We start from the raw sequence: 26,279 nt of genomic DNA, 5'->3' as shown, positions 1-26,279 counted from the left end.
TCCACCACAACAAACATGTAACACCGCACAAACTCAGGACATCTATTTAAGACAAGATCTCCTGGCTATTTAAAGCAAGGCAATCTTCTAGCAGTCACTCAAGATATCCAATAGGAAAGAATCAAATTTCCACTAAATTAAAAAAAGTTGTATATGCTATTTTGAGCAATGGTAATTAACACTGTATCCTCCTCCATTTCTACCTCATAAAATTTTTATGATCTTTCAGAATGTACAAAGTTAGTGATTTTATATGAGCTCTTAGTCTCATGTCTGGTTTTTGACATAATATTTGTTATTATTTGGTTTTATTTCTCTTGGAGAGGATTAGTAATGACATCTTCAAGTTCCCAGCACTACAGGTCTACTGTATGGGAGAACTGCAATTCCAGCACAGAATCTCAGTTTATATCCATTGATAAAGACCTTTAGCTCCAATGGAACTACACCTATTTACACCAGTTCAAAATCTGCTTTGTAAAGCACTGTACAGGTAAACACAATGAAGTCCTTTTTAATACTTTTATTGAATAAAGATAAAAAGACTGAATGTGCAGAAAAGTGTTTTCCCAGATGTTTCTAAGCTTCTAACAGCATAGTCTGTTGTCAAATTAATGGATTTATGATTTTCATAAGAAAGCACTGGCACAGGAGATTCATGCCAGCTTTATTTTACATATCATTATTGACCATTTCACCTTTAACATCTAACTTTTACAGGCCAGAACGATTTTATTTATTTTAAACTGAATCAACCTTAATTATATTGTTAAGAAGTTAGTGTGCCTTCTTTTTATCATTTCTAATATTGATGATTTTGCTCCTTTCCTGATCGGTGTGAAATGAAAAGTGTTCCAAATTTTAAGACATAATGAATGTATCATGACAATGCAACTTTCATAGGTCATGCTAAGAAAAAGATGTCTAAGGCAGAGAATAACAGATCAGTATGATTCTGCAATGGAGATTCAATAAAGAAATCTAATAAAAAAGGAAATTTCTATTTTACAAGCCACATGTGTATTTGTTGAAGGTCTGACATTTCTTTAGCTCTTAGAAGGACCCAAAACAGCACTAGCTGTGTTATGCACTGTCTCAATTTGTAAACACTTTTTTTGCTCTTATTAAAAATTTACTTACAGTTCTGTGCTACAGAGTATACATGCATATCTGCACATATAAATATACATACATGTGCAAATACACACAGTTCTGTGTGGGCACACACATGCACTTTACCATGAAAATAAATATTTTATGGATGTCAACCTGTACGTCAATAATTATGCTACAATTTCCTTCAGCGGCAGCAGGAGCAGAGAGACAGAAAGAGAAAGAAGAAAACAGGGTGGAGGAGTAGGATGGTGAAGCACAGAATTGTGAATTGGTCCCATGGATTAATACCTTCCTCAAATCTGATCTCAGTTAAAGATGCTTGGTGTTTACTGGTGATCCTAAATTATTTTTGTCCAAGGGTCACCCCTTTAGCCGAGTGAGAGAAACATTTTGGTATGTTCTAAGCCAGTGACATTGCTAGGAGCATGAACAGTGAAGCTCGTTCACTGTCTCTAAGCAAGACCATGACCTGCTCATGTCTATTCTACTATAACGCATACATTTTGCACAAATAGTGAAATATAAGAAAATCTATGCTTGGAAAAAATAAGGTGAAAAATTCAGACATGTGCAGGCAACTACAGACTTATGCTAGGCTTACATATTATGCCTCAGGAGCTCAGGTACTGTAATTACTAGACAGCTTTTTATAAGCTAATTATTACTCAAGTTAGCTATGATCTTTTTACATATGTGAAGGGATAGCCTAGTTAAAAACACAAAAACAGACAGAGCAAGCTAAAAAGGGCCCAAGCACTGCTTTGTCAAACAGCTGATTCTGAATACAAAATTAATTTGGTCTTGTTAGCCATTTGCAATGGTTTAGGAAGCCATGAAAACACACCCATCAATAACTTAAACTTGTTAAAAGATGCACTGCAAAGGCTTGTAACTGCAATAATGGATGACTGTTGCAATAGGTCAGCTTCCCTTCTGTTCCATGATTAAAATAAGGACCAAAGGAACTGATGTCTTTAATCCACATGTGAAACTTTCTACAATGAATGGAAGTAAAACTTGACCATTATCATTATGCATTCTTTAACAATCAAAAGCAAGAAAGACATAGTAAAATGCACTGCTTGACCATTAAAAGATAACAAAAGACGAAGCAAAACCTAGAGTAAAGCTTTTTGCAATAGAACAAAACTGACTAAAATTGATCTTAAATTCAAATTAAAACATGAAGAACTGCAACTTAAAACCACATTTCTTCAAATACACAAGCATCATCATACACTGCAAGCAACTGGAGAAAGTACTGGATTAACTCCCCTCAGAATTAACAACAGCGTTACATTGCTGGGTCCTACATGAGTCTAATCTGTCACAAGGTAAAGTTTCATTATTAAGAACAGCTCATTATTTCTTACTACTTTTAAGCAACTAAATTCATTTTAAATCCAGTATTTATAAAAACATAATGTGCTGGTCATTAGGTTAAGAGATATTTCGTTTACTAAATTTGTAGTCTTCAATGGTAACTAGCTCTAGTAAAGAGCTTCTCATAGTAAAATGCCTATAAATTAACATCTTGATAATTAGGCAGAATACTTTTGAACCTCAGTGGGAAATATGCACGTGATCAGGTCTACTTTTCCAGCATTGATTCTCTATCTTCCAGAGCACTGAATAAGTATTTGACGTTATGACATTATGGATCAAATTCATTAACGGTGTCAACTCTATTGATTTCAGTGATGCTGCAGTGAGAGAAGTGTGAGTGCCTTGCCCTTCTTCTTTCTGTCTCTTTCTTTTCACTTGTTATTTTGCAAACACTTCAGTGTGAATACATCTTCAAAACATGATATTTTATTTTAATTTTGAGTGGGCTGGTATCCACTAGTCGGTTTCTGAAATATTGTCTCTTATATTTAGGGATTCCAACAAACCCTTAAGACATGATCTCAACCATGGGTTACTGTGATAAAAATTCATCTTGTAGAACAGAGGACATGACACTGTATGACCTGAACCAATGAAACATCATCCAAATGTTTACCATAGAGGCAAGATGTAAAGGTGCCTTTAGAATTGTGTATTTACTGAAAACTACTTCAACTACAACTTCAACTACAATTTGCTGAAGGTTGAAATTGCACAAGGTTGATTTCCCTCTTACAGTATGGTTTACTAAAGCTGCAAGTCCAGGTAGACATGATGGCTGTCGCCTATATTTGCATAAAGAAGTTCATAAAAGCATTCTAAATTTAAATTTCTCCATGAAATTACTATCCTTTTAAAGCATTTTAAATATCTACTAATTATTTCCTACATGTGGCTACAATTACTTCATCATGTTTTAAATGTTTTGGATCAGGGAAAATGGTTCCTTACATAATTTTCTAAAGTGTTGATTTGGTAATAAGAATAGAGCATCACAATTTTTACAGGTAATATGAAGAGAATATAGAAGCTATTCACCAAATTTTCAGTTAAAGTTGCCCTTAAATGTACTTGTCTTAACCTGAATGATGGGTTATTTAAATAAAATATAGTTCTCCAAATCTGAAAAAATATTTTTGCCTTTGAACTGAAACTGCCCTCGAAAAAGGTAGAAGGATCATGTATAGATGACATCTGCACAATCTTTTTGCTACACTTTCCACAGTCACAGGAAACAGTGGGTTTTTTTGGTTTTGTTTTGTTTCTTACCTTAAGCCACCAACATACTCCTGCTTTTCATATATGGTGATGTTTGAGTAGCCCAATCGAGCGAGAAAAGAAGCACAACTTATACTTGCAGGTCCTGCACCAAGGAGAGCTATCTTCACATGATAGGCTTCAGGCATCTCTTTTAGAGGAGGTAATGAAGGGTTTCTAATCTGAGGAATATTCATAGCTTTGAACACCTGAAAAGCAAAACATTCAACAGGTTACACACTTTACATTCCCTCTTTAAATTTTATTATGAGTAACACAATGGAAGCTTTTATTAAGAACTGCCTGTATATTTTCAAAGGTAATCCATACTTTAGGTGCCTCCTCTTAAACAACTCTAACAGGACTTATTTCACATTAATAGCTCAACCATTTCAGATGTTCACCAATTTTTAACTGAATGTCCAAAAATTTTAGGCATCCCATACCTGAAAGTAAGGCCCTTTTCTCTGTGTCTCAGTTCTTCACCTGTGAAGTACAGATGATCTGCACCATTCTATCCTGACTATTAGAAGTACTTTGGGACAGACTCTGACCATTATTAAGTATTTGTACAGAATCTAGCACAGTGAGTCCTAACCTAGTTGCAATGTCATACAGTTTATTTTGGATTTGCTCAAAATCTGTTCCTTACTCAGGTGTACAGGTAAGGGGCTAATACAGAGGTATTCTAAATTCACTGAGTTAGACTTCACTGTTCTCTGCATGTACATGCACTGTAGGGGAGGGAAAAGAGTTGCTATCTTGTATAACCTATAAAAGGAAGGGACAGACTCACAGGCCTTACAGGCTATTGAAGAGTAGGAACATGGAAGGGCATAGTTACAGGTCCATTTTTTTTTTTTTTTGGCTTTAAGAGAAAAGTATTTATCCCAAGGAGTATACCAGTAGCAGAAGCACAATGTTATCCCAAAAGGATACAACACTGCACTGGGATTCTCAGCCATACCCCAAAGAGCTGAGGCTGCCCCTTCAGTGCCACCAAAAGACAGCACTGTTCCTCATCTATTCCAATGCAGGACTGTTTTACACATATAACAGCTAACCCTCTAAAATATACACGTTGTCAATCACTTTAATAAATATCAGCTCTAAAACTTAGTGAGTTTACTTCCAGTTTTTACTTTCCTCAGAACTGGAGAAGGAAGAGTTTTTCAGGATAAACTTTGGCACAATCAATTTATGAATAGAATTTTTCATTTATGTTTTGAATCAATGTTCATTTTCTTCATGCGCACTTGAGCACTCATGCTAGGTAAACCAATGATTAGTTCCTTCCCCCTCTAAAATTTCTGTGTCAAATTTCTCTAGTCTTTGTAAATTGACATAGCATTTTAACAAACTGCAAGAAGCAAGAGACAGATAATTGTTTTAGAAAAAGAATCATTTATACCTGACAATTCATACAATATGGGAAGGTTTAATGTGGTTATTAATGGATTTCACAGGCTGAAAAGCTTATATTGTACTGTGAAGCTAGACTGTGATAACCAAAATGCAATAGGATATTTTTAAAATGTCTGCTTTGTTACATTCACATAGAAATAGCTTGAATGGTACCAAATTTCCATTAAAGTCTCATGCACTTGTTTTAGAAGGCTAGTCAGTAATACAAGTTATGTAACTAGCATATTTGATGTGTTTATTAAACACTATGAATATACACATCTTAAATTTATTACTAAATTTACTTTATTGTTAACATAATATTTTTTAATTTATTATTGAACAACGGTCATATCCATCAACTAAATGTTATAGTAAAACCCAGCATTATTGTAGTGCAGTGTTAAGCTTCAGAAACCAAGCACTCATGCAGGAAATCCTAGTAGTTCAGGCTGAATGGTCAACTTTAATTCTGCCTCTTTACAAACAGAGTGAAGCTGTCCTTATACAGCACAGCCAGCTTTAATGGCTATATCTTGCCATCTGGAATTCAGAGGCAGTTTTGCATATTGAGGCTGGCAGAGTAACTGTGAAAATAGCAAACGGCCTCAATACCTTTCAAAAGATTTTTACTCACCTCATCATGAAGTTTCAATACAGCGTAATTCACCTAATTAAATATTACTGAATTCTTCTGTATAAATCTTTTGGTGTGCAGAGATTACTATCTCGTAAATGTTCAATGCCACATTACATGCAACTGTCCTCTCTGTTTTTTTCTCTGCTCTGACTGGGGTCTGGATGTAAATAAGGTTTACTACTAGCATCTTCCTTGTCCACTTTCAAAAACATTATTTCATTTCTGTTTTCAGATGGAGTTTTTCTTTTGTTTTGCAATGCTCTGTGACCAAGATCCACTCAGGAGAATGAGACAAAATGATGCATTTTAAAGCTGAATCTCTCAGCGGCAAGAGTCAGCCATCATTCCCCTGTGTCTGCCTTTCCTTCTCTCTTACACATACAAAAAATAGATAATTATTAATAGACATTAATAACATTAGGCATTTATTCTTTACCTTTTTATTCTATCACATCTAGTAGCCATTACTTCACCCTCCAGGCCTTATGCAAACTAAACCCACAGAGATTCAGTCCATTTCCTATGCTTCATGTCCATTAGGGTCCAAAGAAAAGATATCCCAAGTTTGCAAAATACATAGGTTTATCAAGTTTATATATAGGATTTAAGTTTTCAGAAAAGAAAAGTTTCCACCAAACAATTTATCTGGATGTGGAGTTGATGGGTACAAGAATGTAGTGAGTGGCAGAATAAATCTGTTTCTCCTTCTTCCAGCACTAGACACCAACTTCTACACTGTTTTCACACTTGCTTCCCCCCTAACGGTGTCAGTGACGAGGCTGGATTCAACACTCCTCAAACATACTTGTATTTGCACCAGAAAAAGGAGCACTTCCCTCTGCTAATAAGCTCAAGCCACATGATAGAGACTTTGTCCTCCAGTGAGATATGATTTAGCCAAACCACAACAGCTGATTTACTCTACTAAGAACAGAAGAAATTTCCAGCAATCAGAATAAACTGTCTCCCAATTCAGGCATTGACAGAAAAGATGTTTCTTTACTTGCATTACTTCATATGTAAAAGTGTGAGCCCAGCTGTTCGATATTCTCTCCACCATGAAATTTTGGGGGTTGTTTTATTCCCTCTTCTCCCTTGACTCATGAATCAAACACCTTCTCTTTGCAATGGGGTTGGTTCGTGCTCCAAAACATTCAGCACACTCAACCTAAAGCACCTAATTCCAGTCGTTGTAGGCTATCATAAGTTTGTATTAAAGCTCCATAGTATCTCCCATTATCAAACCCCATCATCAGTTATTACTTCACCACATTAGCTGTTTTGGTGGGTGAGCATCTGATTCAAGTTGAATTTTCCTGGAAAAGTTTTATCCAACTCACTTCAGCTGTTCTTTAGAATAAGGGCGGAGGAGGGGAAGTGTTGTTCTGCTCATGTTATAAAATTCTAGTTCTCTTTTTCACTATACAACTGTAGAATTAGCAAGTTTTAGTGAAGAGATGTATCAGGAATGTGGCAGTTGAGTCAGAGAAATGCCTTTTGTCAACATGACAAAATCATTTTATGCCATAATAAGCAAAATTTAAATGAATTTGAACCACTTCAAATCATTAGACCAGGTTAAAACTGTTATTCAGAAGTTTTCCACATTTTTATAAAACGTAGAATAAATTTAATATGACTCACTTCAGTCATAAAACAGAATAAGTTTAATATTACTCACTTCAGTTGTCTTTGAGTTTCTGACCAGACTATTTCTTAGAGGAATATATTGTAGACATCCTTCTCTACTTATTTGCAGAATTCAAATATGATCAGAGAATTTTGCTCTAATTCACCTTTATCTAAATTATCTTTGGACTATTACAGAGAATTTGTTCAATAAAACAGTGAAAGAGTGAAAGTTCAACTCAATATTACAGTACAGAAAGGCCTTCGGCTAAAACATGATAGGCTGCTAAAAAGCAGGTTAGGTAGTCTCCAGTACACACAGAGAAAGTTACATTTCTTAAGCAAACAGCTGATCTGCTTAATCACTCATCTTCTTCACAAGACCTTCACCAACAGAAGGATGAAGTGCAAGAGATATGCAAAATGGGGAAGGCATTTGGAAAATTTCACCTATTCGTAAGTTCTGACTTTATCACTAAATGTTTCATGATCTTGAGGCATAACGCTTGCTATCACACTTACAAGGCTATAGAAATAGATCTATTAGGTTGCCTTTAAATATCCTTCACTAAGATGATGTGATACCAAACAGCTACTGATGCACACATCAGCACCTAGCTGATATTTATTTCAATGTGAAACACTAGTATATTCTGAATTGTTATCAGATTTTGCTAGTGCATAGAAAGAAAAAATACAGGCAGTGAAATAAGTAACATTTAGGAACTGTGTTAGTTTCACACTTTCCCATTGGTTTCCATCTGTAGGCTGGTATACATTATTATGGCACACTTGAGTATTTAAAGGAGAAAATAACATTCTGCACAAACCTTAATGAAAAAAATGAAGCAAATTTCATGCTCAGTAATCATGTTGAAGTTACAAAATATTATCACACAATTTCATTTACCTGCAATGGATAGCACAGTAGGTACTGGAAATATTTTTCCACAAACATGAGCTATTTATAAAAAACTGACTGATCCTTCCTCCATAATTAAAGATGTAATGTTGTAAACTTTTATGTAAGTAGGTAAGTGATTACAAAACTCAGGCGTAAAACATCTCTTTAAAGATTTTTCAAACCAAAATAATGACTGTATTTTAATATTAACCTAGTCCTAACAAAGTCCATGGATCAAGGACATTGCAGAGTCTGTATCTCACAAATCCCATCCATAAAAAGGGCATAACAATATTCATTTAAATGTCTTCTAAAGCAAAGGATGTTTAACATCCATAAAGCATACTCTGCAGAAGTTTTATATAACTTGTCCAAACATCAGCAAGTGTGTCTGTACTGGCCTCAGAAGTCTAGAGTCTGAGCTGTAGCCTTAGGAGGCTACATTATCCCCTTCGAATACGCTTAAAATTTTATATTTGCTACTTTTAGATTCAACTTAAGAGTGAAAATAGCTTAAAGAAGCATTAAAATAAAAATAAATAGTACTAACAAATAGAGCTTTTCTTTCCGTTTGTGCTGGTGTCGTAGCCGCCTACAGCGATGCTCCATCGCTGATGGTCAGCAGTGTGCCCGTCTGTGCCGCTGCTGCCAGGGTCATCGGCATCCAGGCATGGGGGTATCCGCGGCAAGGCCTTGCGGCATCCCCAGAGCAGGGTGACCTCACAGCAGCGCCCGAGGCAGGCGGGCAGCAGGGACTGCAGCTCCCTGGGAACCACCTCCCCCGTGGACATGAAGACCAGTTAAAAGTGTCAATACGCAACAGAAAGAGACTCTGAGCCCAAGGCATCAGAGCACCCCTCCAAAGCGTTCCCTCGGGAGGAGCCACACGGCCTCTTCGCCCCGAGGAGGAGGGTCGTTATCAGCAGGGCCACCCTCCTCTGGCAGGCCTCGACACAGCCCACCTCCCAGCTTCACTGCTCAGACGAGATGAGATGAGATGAGATGCCGCCAGGTTAACAGCGAGCAAGCTCATACAGTGCATCTGCTAGGAAAAAACATGTATCAAGTTTCCTTTTCCAATTGCTTTCTGCTATAACGACAGCTATAACACATCTCCAGAGAGGGACAAGGCACCAGACCTGGCACAAGAGTCACAGTACTGAATGATCTAGTATTTATGTCTAGAACATACAGATTAAAATACTGTATTTTGTATTTAGCTTGTGCTGCTCTGTTCAGAATGATTAACTGGAAACATTGCAAATCCTTTAAATCCAGTAATACCTATCCAGAAATGTAAGATTTTGAGGGCTTCCTACTAATACCGCAACAGACAATGTCACAGATCACAGTTCTTTTTTACTCCAAGCTTAGAAACTCGCATTTGAGTAACTACCAATTTTAGTACATTCTGTGGAATTGACAATCATATAGATCATGCCTGTATGTATCGTCACTATAATCTGAGTATATTTTCACTGTAGTTATATTCCAAAAAACAGCAATGTTTCCTGATTTTAAACTACTTGGGCAAAGGAGACAGATAAAGACATTAATATAATTTTGACCTGTGCGGCAGCAGGTGTAACCTATGCTTGACACTCATCATTTATAATAGTGAGCTTTTACTCTATGTTATTCTCTAGATGCAACAGTTGCCGTGGTAACTGCATCCCAGTATACACATTCTACATCACAAATACAAATGGACATTTCCTTTTTTCCAACTGAACATTGTCAAAATCCGTATTTTTTTCCTGATTGGATTACAATTTATTTTGAATATGAAGCTAACATAGTTACAAAGCTGTATAGAAGGGTAGAAGGAAAATGTAGGAGGTGTGAGGTGCCATTTTTTGTGTTCTACCGTATGCAAGACAAATATTTTACAATTAGGGAGTTTTATCTGCAGTGTGAACAGATGATCAGTCATTGTTCAGAAACACAAAGGGGCACACGTCACACCCATATATTTTCCATTTTAAACCCACATTTCTGCTTTACTGCAATTATATCTTTTATCTCAGCTAGCAGTTGTGCCTTTTTATTACTGCTCTCCCTTGTAATGCATCAAGTGTATGATCCTCAGACTAATTCCATGGAAAAAAAATCTAAAATTGGCTTTATGCACAAAGGAGTTTTCAGTAAATAAGCCCCCGTGGGACAAACTATTACACAGTGCGTGAGAGTTACTATGCAGCTCTCATTAACAGTAACACATGTTGCACGACTAAATCACACAATTTGCTAAGTTACTTATATAGGTAAAGCTCTGAACACATTTTATCTGCAGTATCTGGTCCAATTTTGTATTGCAATAGTAACTCATGATTTTTTTCAGTATTTTAATTAATATTTTTTTAATAATTGTTACCTGGAACACTAATACTGTTATATGTCTTTCAACTATACTTACTATACACATTACTTCCAAGATATCTACAACTCAGTTATCAGACAGGTCTTTCGCCTTTCATAGTAAAAATTAACTGACTGAAAGCTTAAAAAAGAAATTAAAAAAAAAATCAATAATTACAAAACTTACTATCATTGCTAATTATAAGTACCACAATACATACAAATTCTTTGTAAAAATGGCAGTAAATCTAAAGGTTATTAACAACCGTAATTTTAAAAAATATATTTTAGGATACTATAAAAATAGGATAATAAGATTTACTGAAATGTTATTTTTGTTAAAGTGCTAAATACAATAGTATAACATCATTTTAATTTTGTTAGGACAGTTGACACTAGTATATCAGCTAAACAAAACTTAAAACATTGTGGAGAATACCATCCTGAGCTATTCATCCTGTCCTGCTGTTTTAGTATCAATCATCATGCTATCACTGAGCTTTTTAAATAGATTTCTAAAGATTTTTGAAGAAAAATGGCAGATATTTAGCAATATCTAGCAAGCCATAATTCCTTCCTTTCAATCATAGCATTAGGACTAAAAGGAGACAAATCAAGTTTTAACAGATATTACTTGCATTTGGTTTCCAAACAGTAATATTTCACTATATTTCTCGCCTACTTGACAGTTGTTTAATCTTTTTTTATATATATGTGTATATATATAAATACACATATAAGTTTTTCACCTTGCAGCAAATACTAAGTTTTTACATATACAGAATAAAGGTCATCTGAAGAAGAGCCGACAATATTGCCCCTTGACTGACAAAACCCAACTATTCAATATACAAGTAGAACAAATATAGTTGTGTGTCTGGCCTTGCCCTACAAATGAGAACTCTGGTCTCCTTTGTGGTGATTCCACTCTTGTATGCTCAAATCTCAGGAAAACTGAAGTAGCTATTTAAATGGCAAAGGAGAGAGAAGGTTCAGAAGCAGCTAAGTTTAGCAGGTACTCCGGAAGCTTTGCGAGTCCTGGAAAGAAGAAAGGAGGTATACAAATGGGAAGAAAGGAGGTGTACAAACAGATAAAGAGGAGAAGCGCTGCAGCAGGTAGCAATGTTTGCTCATGGAGTCACAATCCACAGACATGGAAAAGGAGGTGTGAAGTCTATGAATGACAGCAGAGGAAAAAACTGGCCTTACAGACGTATCATCTGTTACTTCCAGATTGGTTCGCATGTCTATTTTGGTCTGTCCTACAAAGCTTTATTCTCAGGCTTTGAAAAGGTGACTGGAATTTCATGTTATGTTTGTAAACATGATCTGCCAAATGGCTCAAGATACAGAACTGGGACTTGCTCATTAGCTATAGACTATACAGAAATGTGCAATCTTAATATATGCTTTTTATACGCTGTCACACCTGCCTCACTTGTGCAAGAGCACAAATTTTACCTAAAGATATTTCAGACAGATCAGAAGAGGTGCCAGTTGAGACTGTGAATCTGTAAAATTTGTACAATCTGACTGAGACTGTACAACTTCTCCATGCCCACAAAGGAAGTTAACGGATTAGCAGTAGTGTCTTTTCTTCTTCAGATGGAAATCTTGAGCATTGAATTTGTACAGTCATAAGTAACCCACATGTGCACCTCAACAAACAGCCTTCAGAAAACATCCCAACATCAAGCTGGGCAAGCAACGAAGTTTTTTGCTTCAGTGGCCAAAATAAAGAGTATATATATGCATACACCTACTTTTATGAATTGACAAATTTACACATACAAAACATGTGCATGCATCTATAACTATCTAGCTGATGCGTACAGATATATATTTAAGGTCAGCCTGAAACTATTTATTTGTTTTTGGCAAAATAGGAGAGTAAAAAGAAAGTCTGAATCATCTGAAACCCTTCCTTTGCCCCAAAGCAAAATGTGCCAAACCATACAAGGATTACTTTAGCCTTTAAAAAATGAAGAAATTGAAACAGTTGCTCAAAAATGGAAACGCAAAATAGTTTGTTTAGACAGTATTTCCCATTTTTAAGGGTTGGAACTAGTCACAGAATTGCCTGAATCAGCATTGCTCAACAGATTTATTCACTAAATCATTATGCTCAGGTAAGGTCTAAAGTATAACATCTCATTTCGTTGCAATATAGATGCGCACTACTCCTGCAGCTTCTCAGATTTTATGTTGGAAATCACAGACTGGGTAAAGAGAAGAGAGCAAGGTTTGGAAGCTGTCATACATTAATACATAATTATAACATTACAAACATATATATATATAAGGAAAAAATAAATTATTTTTGTCCTCTACTACTAGCAGCACCTGAAATTTTTAAAATGCAACTAAGTTTTCCTTCCTGAGAGGTCAGTGAAGTCAACATTTGGGCATGGCCGTTCCTTTTTATTATTGATCGTAGGTCTTATAATATCTACTTTTGAAAATAACACTTTTGGAGTAAAATGTGAATTGATTCCTTATCTCTGTGACTTTTCAAAAGCCTGCATTAAATTTTGTGTGAAGTTTTTCATACACCAAAATTCAGAAGTGCTAGACCATGCTCTGCTCAGAAAGAAATTACCTTCAAATACTGAAATAGATTCTTTGCTACATAAGAAAACCTTTTAAAATGGAAAGACATCTAAGCAGTTCATCCATAAACAATAATTAAAACAAAATGAAGGATTTAAACGAGGAGATGAGAAAGTAGTAAGTATTCCTGGAAATTAATTAATGCAGTCTTCTAACCATCCATTCGGTATGAGACACGAGCTCTCCCTTTACCAGTGTTTGTAGAAAGCTTGTTCCAGACTTTGAATTCTCACAGAGGGTGCGGCTTCACAGCAAACAGTGTTCAACACAGAAAGAACAAGTTAAGTGTTCTGCTACAGGAACTACCCTATGCCCAGAACAGTTCTGCACCTCCTTAATGTGCAGTTACAGGCACAGGTGCACTTAGTCTTCTTCTATGTAGCCTACTCCAGTAAATTCCATGTTTTCACCTGGCTTATATCAACCTTTCATTTACAACAAATTGTCTCAACATCAAGTGTTTGTAAAGAGTCATCTTGTTCACAAATACTTTGCTATATGTTCCTATAAAGTATTCCATTATGAAAGCATTTCTAAGCTTCTGAATGCACTGCAAGAAAAAGGATAATTATTTTAACTTCCTATGCTTTTATTTTAGCACTACGAACTTTTTTGAACAGGTCATTAACAAATGCAACCACTTGGACAATACTCATTGGTACATACACAAAGGATTTCAGCCACAGGCAAGTCTTACCTACCTCAGCAGCAAACTGCTGCAATCCACCAATATTAATTGGTCCCTCCTCAGTGGCATACAAATTGCAGCCACCAACACACAGATCAGAAGTTGGACACACCATTCCGCATGTGAGGCCAAGTGGATTGTCAGAAAGAATCATTTTGGCTGCTCCATAATAGTTCTGCACAAAAACAAAAAAATCAACAATAAATTCACATACCAGGGAAGAGAAAATTTAAGAGGAAGTGCAAAGTACTTTTTCTTCAGCTGACCGGTAGAATAACACAAAGATAAGAGATATTGCTGACATCATTTAAACGCACAAATATTTCCCATATACATTCCATAAAAATTATTTCAAAGGGACTGCAAAAAAGTCAGAAAAATGTTGATTATGCTAAGATAAAACTTGTATTTTTAGTTTGAAAAATTGTTATAACTTGATTTATCTAATGTGTTTGCAGGATTTTTAGTGGTTTAACAAATCTGTGTTAAAAAACACTGTGCCTGCATTATGTACTTGTAAATGCTTTCTCCATTTCCAGGTCAATTAGGCATTAGTTGAATTGTAACCCTGTTGGACAGCTGACCAAAAAGTGCCAGTTAGATCATCAGTTCCTTACGACATAGGGAATGAAAAGCTTATTTTACACATGTGTGCACACCACCTCTGCAGATATGCCTGTCCTTCACACCAGATCAGTAGTGTCAATTGTCCCAGACCTGTGATGAGAATAGGTTTCCTGTGTAACTAACTGTAGATATTGAGCTACTAGACTCTATTTTGAACTCTTTTTCCTTAACCACAGACTGATCATGGCAGACATTTATTTTCCTAAGTAGCAAAACAGGGAAATGACTAAAGAGGTTATGTACAAGTCAGACTGTCACAACTTGGCAGGTTCTCAATATTCAGTGCACGTCTTCAGAGAAGGAAAAGCTTCCTGATATACGAGAATTCGCAAGATTTCTTTCCCTAATAAAAAGTTGAGGAATGGAAAGTGGGCTCCCAGAACCTGGTATAGCGAGAAAATAACCCATTTTTTTCTTAGCCTGCATCATTTTCTTATGAGGGAGCATCAGAGGAAATGCCAGCAGTGAATCGTAATGTCATTCAGAGGTGAACTACTGAGGGACGCTCTGCATTATATCTAGCGTGTGATAAATTTTCACATAGTCCCACTGAAATTAATAACGTTACAGCCTAACTGAAGCAAACCTTTTACCTCCCACCTTTTCTTCCGTATGGCCAATGTGAAAGTTTATTTTGTTTAAAAAGTTTAATGGTGGGTTCCATTTTTTTTCCTCCTTTGCCAACTCTCCCCACCTCCACCAAAAAATCACACCAAGGGAATTCCAGGAAATATTTCTAGAGTTTTCTAAGGCCACCGCTATTCAGAGGAAGATGATACACTACTACACTAGATGATAACTAGAGTTAGTACAAGGCTGAGGTTCCACAAAAGTTGCTTCAGCAAGAAATTAATGCTAGGATCTCATCCTAGCTTTCTCCAAACTAGTAACAAGCAAGAGATGAAAGAACAGTGTGTTTCCCTCCTCTTCCATTCACCTCTCTCACATTCTAATCTTCAGTCGTTATCACTAACCTGAAATTATTTTATCACAATAAATCTCTTTGTCACTCTATCCCAGGAGGACAGCTGACTCAGGACAACCAGAAGTAGAGAGTTCATAGCACGTGAAGGACTCAATCACAGCAGACCCTATGTAATGCGACAAATTATTTTCTGTCAAGTAGGGTAATGTACATAGGAGTGTTTTATCAAAGGGAACACTACACTGCAGAGAGTGAGAATCCAGTTATGAATAAAAAGAGCAGTATTGAGATTTGACTACATAACAAACAATGGGTAACAAGATTTACGTTTGGTCTGGAAGGTTCAAATTCATCAACAGGCATATTAAAAGACTGAACATAACATTCTTAAACCAGATGCTACAGACAGAGCAAGGGATTCACAAGAGAATGCTAAAGTTTAAGAAATGCATTTGTAGAAGGTAACTGGACCTTTAGCTTACAGATGCTGTCTACTCCACAGCATGAGCCCTTGTCCATCACCTGGCAACACGAAAACAGATACCTGCATATATTTTCATAGAATTTTCTTAGAGACTACGAAAATCCATCAAAATTCTAGTCCTGGCTGAACAAGCAATCCCCTTACCCAGCTGTTCTGGGAGATGCTTCTTTCAACTGTTTTGCCTGTGGTGGCTGGTAAGGTGCTTTATCATTCTCATTTAATTCATTCTCACAATATAAAGGAGCATTAGTTAAACAGAAGTTGTATGTATTAGCAAATACGTTTGCTCTGTCAATATCTGAGTGATATTGTTTTAATACATCTGAGATCATTAGAGCTGTTAAAAAGCGGCCAGTAAGGACATCATGAGCTCAAATCAGTTGCTGAAACACAAAAGTCTAGTTGTATTGGAGATGTCCCAGAGTGTCCAGCACATCCCCAAGCAGATGGCAGAGGTAACACAATCACTGCAGGAGACCCGTGTCTTTCTAAAGCAGCACCTAGAGCATCTTAAGTACTAGCACTAGATGTCTATTCCACAGGCAATTGCATGAAGCCCTTCCTTTTTTCACTCTAAAGGAAGAATTAGAAACTAGTAATAGGGATTTTTCTCACTAACTTGCAGATCAAATTGTTTTCAAAGAATTTTTGTTTAGTTTAATATTTCATGAAGTATAAGAGTTTTATGTTTCCTTCTTGCGTTGTCCAGGATTATCATCATCATCTTCGAGACTGGTTCAATGTAAGCAACTAAAAGAACGTGCATTTTCGTTTACATGACTTAATTAAGGATTTCCGACATTTTTACACTTTGTAATTAAAATCAATATATAAAGCTAGTTATTATGCCTAGAAAGCAAAGCTGTTAAACTGTGTTAGATTTAATTTTATTGCATACCTGTAAAATATGTCCTCAGACTTGAGCTCTGCCACTACCGGCAATGCCAAAACAACTGGCATATTTTATTTTGTTCTGCAAATTCAAGCCAAAACTTGAGCAGAGCTATGTCATGGAGCACAGACATAGGAGAACTATCCCTCTGAAGCTGTGTCACAGCAGTGAACTGAGACAGCAGCAAGGTACAGAAAGAAGAACGGGGATATTAAAGTAGCATGTGACTTCAGAGAGATGGGACCAGGGTCACTGTGGGTATAGGACCAAGGTCCTGCCTTACTGAAAGGATATCTAGGGAAAGCTATCTCCAGACATCATGCTAGAATTATTTAAGTAGGCAGCTGGGACTGAAGTCCTAATGTGGGTAAGGCCAAGTGCCACTGGATTCTTAATTTGGAGGAAACATGATGGAGTATGTGAAACTGAGATCCTGGTACGGGAAGTTATGAGATGTTGCTATCATGAGTTGCTCTTGCTATCTCTACTAGTGGTGGCATCTAAACAGGCAAGGTTTAGGTACCTTGCCCTCTTGAAAAGAGGGTATATAAAATGTATCAAAGAGTATACGTCTTCCAGTCTTAACATCTGAAAGAAGTTTTAATGATAAATAAAAAGGCTGTCAGACCTGAAGTCCAAAGTGTTCTTTGTATCTGTGGGAGAAGCACGACAAAGGCAGCAGGGCAAGTCTTCTGCACTGCTTCACCAGTGTGCTCCAACTTTGCTAAAGGGGATGCCTCTAAAGAGGAAAGAGAAATACGGGTTCAGTGTTCACCCAGTTTCCCTGCCTGCCAACAAGAAAGCCGCTGTGCCAATTTTACCACTGGTTGTCTTGTTATCAAGCATGTTTGTTATCATACTTGTGTAAGAGCTGCAGTTCCCTCCCTCCTCTTCCACCCTGTGCCCCAGTTTTCATCTTCCAGAACACCAGTGAAACCACTTTTCTGATTCCCATCAATTCTGTTCACTACTGGTGTAAGGATACAGCCACATACTGCTACCATTCCTCTGTGCAGTGGTTAGGAGAGCAAGCCCATGAGCAACCTTCCTGATACGCAGGGCACAGGCTAGCACAGAGACAGAGCCTGGGCAGGACCTCAGGAGACCAGCTCTGAGTCACTTCACATCTTTCTCCTTCCATTCTGTTTATTCATTTATCCTCCTTTCACTGCGTCAACTTATTATCTAACATATCAGACACTATCAGAAAAAAAGCTTTCCAATACTTGACAAAAATCAACACGGAAAGAGAGTATAATCCACTGAGTTACCTTAGATGGTATTATACAAACTGTGTCACACAACTGCAAACCCCTGCATTACCATACTAATAAAAGAGTTTGCAATATGCACAGTGTCTTAAACCATTAGTTATGAACACTTTGTTCTCACAGAACACACTACTTGGGTTTTTTTTGTTTAACTGAAAACATGCATTAATGCTCATTTCAATTACCAGTGGTATCAAAGGCAGAACATTCACAGAATATTCACATTTCATAAAAATATGATCAACTGTTTTTATTTCACAAAACCATGGCATACTAGGCAGCACACAGAACACAAGAGGAGCAGACATAGCAAGCTGATAAGTAAACACCACATGTTTTACAGAAGAAGAGATCAGAATTAAAGCAAGACCGACTTTATTAAAACGACAAAGTTACTCTAGGGCATGGAATGATGCAAACTACGTTAATAATTTGGAGTATTTTTTTTTTTTTTTTTTTTTTTAAGATGAGGAAATAATAAGATGACTTGGTTGGCTAGTTTCTTACAGATGTCACAGAGGAAGCAAGTCCAGAACTAGAATGTTTTTACTTTTTTTAATGAGATAAATGCCTGCCCATGCCTTTGTTCATAGAATCTTTTTTCCTGTGCACTGCCACAGAAATAAATTAATCTAGCTGGATAGGATGTTTTGTGGTTTCCTACATCAAAATGTCAATAAATACTACACTGCTAACACACGGAACAGAAACAAGCCTTAAAAAGACATCAATAATCAGAAGAAACCAGGCAGAGGAGGATCGCCACATTATATCATTTGGAAGCATTATATAATTTGCATGCAAATGAGACTGTTTTTTACTTGGGGGGGGCACATTAAAACATGTAGGATCAATACTGAGAGACCAGAAGAAATTGCATTTACTATCAAGAAATGCTTATAGAATATTTTCTTTCTATTTAAGGGCTTTTATATAAATTCCACATGCATCAGGGTGTTTTGATACTGCAATTTTCTTAAAAACAATGAAGAATATGCATTATTGTGCTGTGTGTAAAAAAATGAAAACATTGACTTAGCAAGGATTTGGGGTTAGAGGGAATGCTTTAAAAGAGAAAAAGAAAAAAGTGTTAACTTCACTTTCCTCTGGATTAAATTAAAAAATAAGACAGACATCAAAAATATGGGAAAATGTCACCTCCCTCTATCCTAGTATATATTGTGTGATGGCTTCTGACTTTAAAATTTATTCAAGATGCATTGGCTTAAAATATCTTCACATACCAAAGAATCACTATTTAAAACTGCATATTGTTATGTAAGTAGTAATTTTCACTCTGACACACACCAGTTCAAATATAACAAGAAAGCCCTCCACCATGCCAGCCCTCCCACCAAAACATCTTCCAAAGTAGAATGAACAAAACATAACAGCAACTTATCAAATCATACATATTCTATATTATAATGCTGACGATTTTTAATCAATCCAGAAATCTTTCACATCATTTGACTTATGTCATCATAACAGGACTGTAATTTCACACAGTGTCACTATCTTTTTATGAAAAAGAACGGAAGAAATATCTTGTACTGTCATTTTGTCCTTTGTAGTCTGGAATGTGAGAGATTCCTTAATTGACATAGTGTCATTGCAAAAGTCTATTCTACATAATTATACTATGGCAACTGAAACCAGCTGTCAGCCCTTCCATTACACTAAGTACAAACAGACATCTCCAGAAAAGTCAGTGTTTCAAGTACATCAATTTAACACCATTACTACTTTTTCTTTTAAATGTTTTTTGTATTTAGTGACCTGAAATATACAAAGATTAACAGAGAAAGCTGAATAAAGCAGCACTTTCAAAAACCTGGGGCATCAAAGTAGTACTTAAAGATTAATTGTGATGCATATCTGTATATAATTATTACCAGTCATCTAGCAGCTTTCTGACTTCTACAATCCCTCACTGTATTACAGTATCCCACTTACAGTATTTTACATATGAACTGTGACTCATGATTTTCTACAGCCTTTCCAACGGCATACAGATGTCCTTTGTTACTTTGCTCAGAGTTCCTCTGGCACAGAGAAACCATCACTCGATTTCTCTCACCTGTCATAACTCTGCGTCTCTTACCACCCTTTCTTCCTTATAATCTTTTCTTCATTTCATTTTCTCTTAATGATCCCACAGTTTTTTTCTTTTGCCTTCCTTGGGGTCTATGCACTTTTCCTTCTTTCTCATTTCCGGTGAATTATCCCAAACATTTTTTCTCTTAATCCTTCAATATATCCCAGACTTCATATTCACCCCTTATCCCTTGGTATCTGCCTCTATTCTCCAGTTCCTTCCCTCTCTTATCTCTTCCTTAAAACCCCCATTTCCTTTAGTTTGCTCCTAACCTAACCATTCCCCTGAAATCTTAAGACTTAACTCTCGAGTTCCATTATTTCTCCTGTACTTTTTCTGGCATTCAGTTCTCTCGCCATCATTTCCCTAACAGCACTCTACACACAGCCAGGAACAACCCTTTCTCCAGAGGGCAGTCTGGTTCGGATTTGCTTAAAAATGCTGGACACCAAAAGGCCTACATACACATGCAAAGTTTGTTAGGACATCATTGCCATGTCAGCTCAGACCAGTTAGCCTTTATTATTAAGCAACAGGGGAGAAGATAATTCTTTCAAATAAGCAGAAATCTGTAGGACTGATATCAGGAGTCATGGTAATATTGCAAGATTTGATATAAAAAAATTTGAGAGCTAGTAACAAAGGGCTGCAGTGACAGGAGGTGTGACTGAGTACAGGTATTACAAAAGAGACTTCTACATCCCCAATTCTTCTTTATAGACTCAGACTATAAAGGCTGAGTCAGTCGCTTCTTATGCCCGTGCCACATAACACAAGTTAATACCCACTGATTTCTATGCCTAAACTGCACTAACAGAAGTTTTCCAAAGCAACTACTCAACCATAAAGGTGCCCGATAACAAAAAGCTCCAGACCTGTCACTAAGTGGTAAAAAGGTATATTACATAAGCAGCTCTTGCTTTTCAATGGGCAGCTTGCTCCGGCATCACAGCTGTGCTTAACAGGAGGAAAGGTGGTCAGGCAGCAAGTGTTTTGGCCGAGAGTTGCTTCTGGGAAGCTGCAGGACTTGCTGCTGCTGTAGGATATTTGATTGAACGAGCACTAGAGGATGATGGGTGTTGGAGCTCCACTCTAACACATCCTTCATGCTTTGAGATATCAGTGCCGGGAAAGGAGGACACAAAATCCTAAGATCACTCCTGATAGTATTTCAGAAAAAATAAGAAAACAAGTTTTCTCCTACAACAGCTAAACACTTTTTTCTTTTTTCTTTTTTTTTAATTTCTGAAGGAAAAGATAACTAAGATGGCACCCATACATTCCAAAATATATATTCTTTGGTTTGTAATGTGAGGGCTGCATTTAAAGTAGCAAGGTTAAACATAAATGTCCTCTCAAAAACAGCTGGAAGTCAGAATACTACTTTATCTTCTGATGTTCAAAAAACAATTGTAGTAATGTGTGAATAGTGAATCTGAAGTCTTGTCTCTGAGAGATACAGTTGCAAACACTCTGTATGAACCAAGAAATGCTGACTGGGAAGACACAATAGATTAGATTGTACCTTTATAAAGTGGAGCTGTAATCCAGTTTGTATGGAAAAAGAGAATGCAAGTTGTGGCCTAAACTCTACTAAGTCAGAGTGGCCTAACACAATACAGCATAAGTGACATCCTTTTTCTCAAAGAAGCTCAAGGCTCATTGAATCTGGCAATTCAATTACCCTCTCAACCCAGAAAGATCCCCTCCTCCCCTGTCCCTCTTCTGCTCCTCAGCTGAGGTCTAATGGCAGAGCAGCAAGAAACAGCTACATTGTACATGGCCTGTAAATATCTAAAAAGCCTCAGGCTTTAGAGAACAAGCATCCCTGACCTTTTATGATTGCTATAGTAGTTTTCCAACAAAACAAACTACATACAATAGAGCTCTTAAATACCTGACAGAGTAATTCATTTCCAGTACACTGTAGTCTAAATACTCTATATTAATAATGAATCATGTTTCAATAAATATCTGAATGCCATACTGCTTACTACTTAGGGAGTAGGGAGGACAAGGAAGTTAGCGAACGGGATCTTCTCAGAACAAGTAGAAGTGTAACCTGCTGAAGAGAGTTCTTCAAGGGAATGATGAAGAAAGATTTGGAAGTGGGAGAGGGACTTGAATAAGCCTAGAAAGCATCTGCAGATGTCCTGGATTTATTGACCTCAAAAACGTAAACCACATCAAATACCTGAATCTTCTACACTTCATCTATTTATTTTGTCTAGAAGCTAACAGATGTATTCATAAACTGTTGGATTAAAAATAGAAGTTTATTTACAAGGTGAAAACAACAAAACTTTTTTCATTTAAAAGTATTTTCAATGACATTTAACAAAACCTTAACAGTGCAAAGTATGCTTTTATGAAATAATGATCTAAAAATATTCAGCAAGCACACTGCTGAATGCTATCTGAATGATTATTTTATTAAAAGTCTAAATGATTATCTTATTAAAAGTTTAGAAAAATACTTTAAACTGTTGCATAACAAATGCAGAAAATCACCGGTTTCATTAAAAACTTTCAAGAGAGCAGCTTTGAAATTTCAGTGTGGTTTTCAAAAATACATTGTTCTTGTCTTCTGTCAGCTCTGAAAGCATATGATACAGGCATCTCAAACACCCCAGCAGCAGAATGAAACAGGGGAGAGGACACTGCAGTAATAGGTGTTATGGCTGGGCTGTCGCACAGACACTGCTAAGGGTCATGACGTCAAGTGAATCACTTAACTTTCTGCATCTCCCTCGCAATTTCCATCTTATGTCTGTATATCTCACTTGGTAGAAAGCAAGGGGCTTCAAAATGCAGAGGCAGTATAAAAAACAGCAGTACATACACATACCTACAAAAACATCCTATTAATAAAGAAAACAGGAAGAATTTATGTAATGGCTCCTAAAGAACAGGATTTGTTATGTTGTAATGGAAACGTTTTCTAGCAAAGGCACCACAAATGAATTCATCAGAAGGAAAATTCAGCCTAGCAAACCACAGCCATCAAATCAAGGCCGAGTTCCCTCTGAGGAGTGTTATTTCTCTGAGAAGTCGGTCAGTACATGAATTGAAGGAGGTGCAGCCATTGACAGTGAAGCTACAGAAAAGGAAGATATCCTAGCCTCGTTGCCTAGCCCACGATTTCAGCTATTTGCTAAGTATTTCTGGTTTGGGGTTTTTCCTCACTTCTGATGTGATGGGGTTTTTGGTTGTTGTTGTTTGTTTTTTGGGTTTTTTTTTTTTTTAAGTCATCAGCATTAGAGATGTTGCAGAGAAATGCTCCCATAACTATGCAACATTAGATTTCCTCCAACAGGATAAGGAGAGAAAGCAAAGGGTAAGACTGTATGCAAACTCGCTCTTGGAACTGGATGTAATGCTGATTTTAGGCATACAGTTTCCTGTCTTAACATCTTGGCTAGCAGAAACTGACTACTGGCTTTTTTTAAGGCTGCCCACACGTCAATGTGTCCTTCAGTCTGTGTGATTATCAAGCATCAACATGAAGAAAAGCAGTTACCAAAACCTTACTCTACCTTTTATAGAAACTACAGTTTCAGAATTGATACTGAAGCTATGGATAGACAGGGTGCTAAAAGCGAGCCTATAACTGTATGTCAGTAATCTGAGATACTTAGGTTTTCCCCTAAGGAATGTTAATGCTCCTGAGAGAATAGCAGTATACGGCAATTCTTTTCTAAAGCAGGATTTCCTGATAAAATAGCAACCGATGAGGTCACTTGCTCAGGGCAAAACCAGGATCTTACCTAGTATCTGCAGCTTCCAAGATACTTTAAATGAGTTAACATCAAACAGCCCAAACACTATAGGCTGTGACCCACCTCTCCGACTGACAGGTAAAATCTGGCCCTATTAAAATCTCTAAGAGTGTATCCATTGGCTTCAGCAGGACAAAGATTTCACTTCACAACTTTAAAGCAGATTCCTAACATTATTCCAGTATATCTTTGTCAAAATACAGCTCTCAAAGCTCTGCAGTCACCCCACCTTAATCTTCTCTCCCTCTGTAATGGATTCCCAGAATTCAGAATGAATCAGCTGTTAAAATGACTTACTCTTTCTGCCAACTTGCAAAAGCATATTTCTAAGGCTATCAGAGTCTAAAAGACCCACCAAACGTCTCATTCCAGGACACTTTTGGTGTCAGTTTTGACATTTTCTTTTGCAGCCTTCAGTCCACCTTCTCTTCTTCCTTACTCCCAGCTTCCATGTTTCTATAATCAGGCCCTTTTCCTTTCCTTAACAACAGTTGTCACCCTATCCTATCCAAGGCAGTAGCATAAGTAACACTTAATAAACACAGGCCATTTTGGTAAAATACTTTCATAAAATTTACTTTAGGTTTCCTAAACAAACTACAGCACAATTAAGAGATGGAGACTAGCAGTTTCATTGCTGCTTTGTACCTTCTCTGTTCAGTTCTGCTTCACAATGCCTGGAAGAGGTAATAAGAAGCAATATGCCACAAAGTAGTATAGTATGGTTGGAAACAGATGCCTACACTCATGAAAAGCAGTGCTGCACTGACAGGATACAGATTATGTAAGAAAACAGTCTTTATGCAGATGCTGGGCATGATGCCAACCACTGTAAACCACATCAACACATAGTTATGTTATAATTGATACATGTATCTTAGTATCTCCTTTTATCCTAATGTTTCTAGTTAAGGTGCAGAATTTACTGGCATCTTCTCCACCCAATACAGACCGTGTAATAAAAGCAACATAACTGTTAACTTGCATGCAGTAGTGCTGCTGTTGCCCACTTTCCTCCAGCTTTACCTGCATGGGCTCTATCAGATGCCTTTTAACTTTGATGCATGCTAAGGCAAAAAACAGACAGAAAATCTTCATATCATCCCCAGCAGATCATGAGTCTGGTTGGGCTCATACAGATAAATAAATCAAACTGTAGCTAATGATTCAACAGATGGGAAATACGTTTTACAAGGTAAGGGGCGATCAATATCCAGTCATGTTTAGACTATCCCAGACAGTGCAATTAATCTTGTCATATCAACTTTGCAGTCAACTTTCTTTATTCATATTGCTTACTGTTAAAAGTCATTTGTAAAACCACATGTAAGAAGCAGGTTAAGATTTCATTGTCATTATAATATAACCACCTGTTAAGAGAAGAAAAGGTACAGTAGCTCCAAAAACATGGGTTCAATTTATCCCTATAATATTTTATTAGTCTAAGTGACAGACCACATTTGCATGAACGAGAGCCTTCTAAAATGAACCTTAACAATGAGAAAACATTCCTTGACATGAGCACCTTCAGGCCAAATTTCAACCCAAAGCAAATTTAAACTATAATCACTTGCCAAAAAAAAATCCCTTAATGGAAAAAAGTTTTGTAAGTATATTACCCCAGTCATGTAACAACAAAGTGAAATAATGACATCGTAATGTTCAGTATTTTTCAATACCACTAGATTTTAAAAACCATCAAAAGCAAAAGCTTTATGGAAAAAGAAACAAAAAATAGATTTGCAATATACACCCTCTGTACTAGCATGGAGCAGCATAATGTGCTAGCATGAAAAAGCAATAATTAAAAATCAATCTGTTGAATCTTAAAACACCTGTTGCAAACACTGTTTTATAAGACTTTACAAAGATAAACCTTGTAATGCAATTATACAATGAGAAATGCAAACAATTGCTGTTCTCTGCTTTCATGTACTATCGCAAGCCTGATTTTACCTTGTTTGCAATACTTGTGATAAATGACTTGACGTCCAGATTAGTTGGGCAACTCTTCTGACACGGGGCATCTGCACACTTTAAGCATCTACAGGAATAAAAGAAAGTGCGTCAAGGAGACACAGAGTACAAATGCTGCCAATACTATATGGTTTCTCAAGTGCACATGACAGAAGATAAGCCACAAAGGAATAATACAGAGCTTTTCCATAAAATGTCTAGTTAAATAATCTCAAAGTGCTGCATGACCATTGT

The 26,279-nt window shown here is 36.8% G+C and overlaps 1 protein-coding gene across 14 annotated transcripts in view; it reads right to left on the bottom strand.

The window, feature by feature from the left end:
- The window catches only part of DPYD (dihydropyrimidine dehydrogenase), a 381,364-nt gene that overhangs the window by 246,929 nt on the left and 108,156 nt on the right, over positions 1-26,279 (bottom strand). For 9 of the 14 annotated variants that reach the window (XM_064515868.1, XM_064515869.1, XM_064515871.1 and 6 more), the window contains 3 exons: positions 26,025-26,112; positions 14,006-14,167; positions 3,772-3,968 (listed from right to left, as the gene is read on the bottom strand). In XM_064515868.1, the coding sequence (XP_064371938.1) occupies positions 3,772-3,968; positions 14,006-14,167; positions 26,025-26,112 (447 nt within the window). Of the gene's footprint in view, positions 1-3,771; positions 3,969-14,005; positions 14,168-15,593; positions 15,684-17,548; positions 17,660-26,024; positions 26,113-26,279 lie in introns of those variants that run through there. The other 5 variants (XM_064515870.1, XM_064515872.1, XM_064515873.1 and 2 more) reach the window with 3 other exon arrangements.

This window comes from Dromaius novaehollandiae, chromosome 8, assembly GCF_036370855.1.
Source record: "Dromaius novaehollandiae isolate bDroNov1 chromosome 8, bDroNov1.hap1, whole genome shotgun sequence".
NCBI classification, from domain to species: domain Eukaryota; kingdom Metazoa; phylum Chordata; class Aves; order Casuariiformes; family Dromaiidae; genus Dromaius; species Dromaius novaehollandiae.
This window is presented reverse-complemented; position numbering and strand designations above follow the sequence as displayed.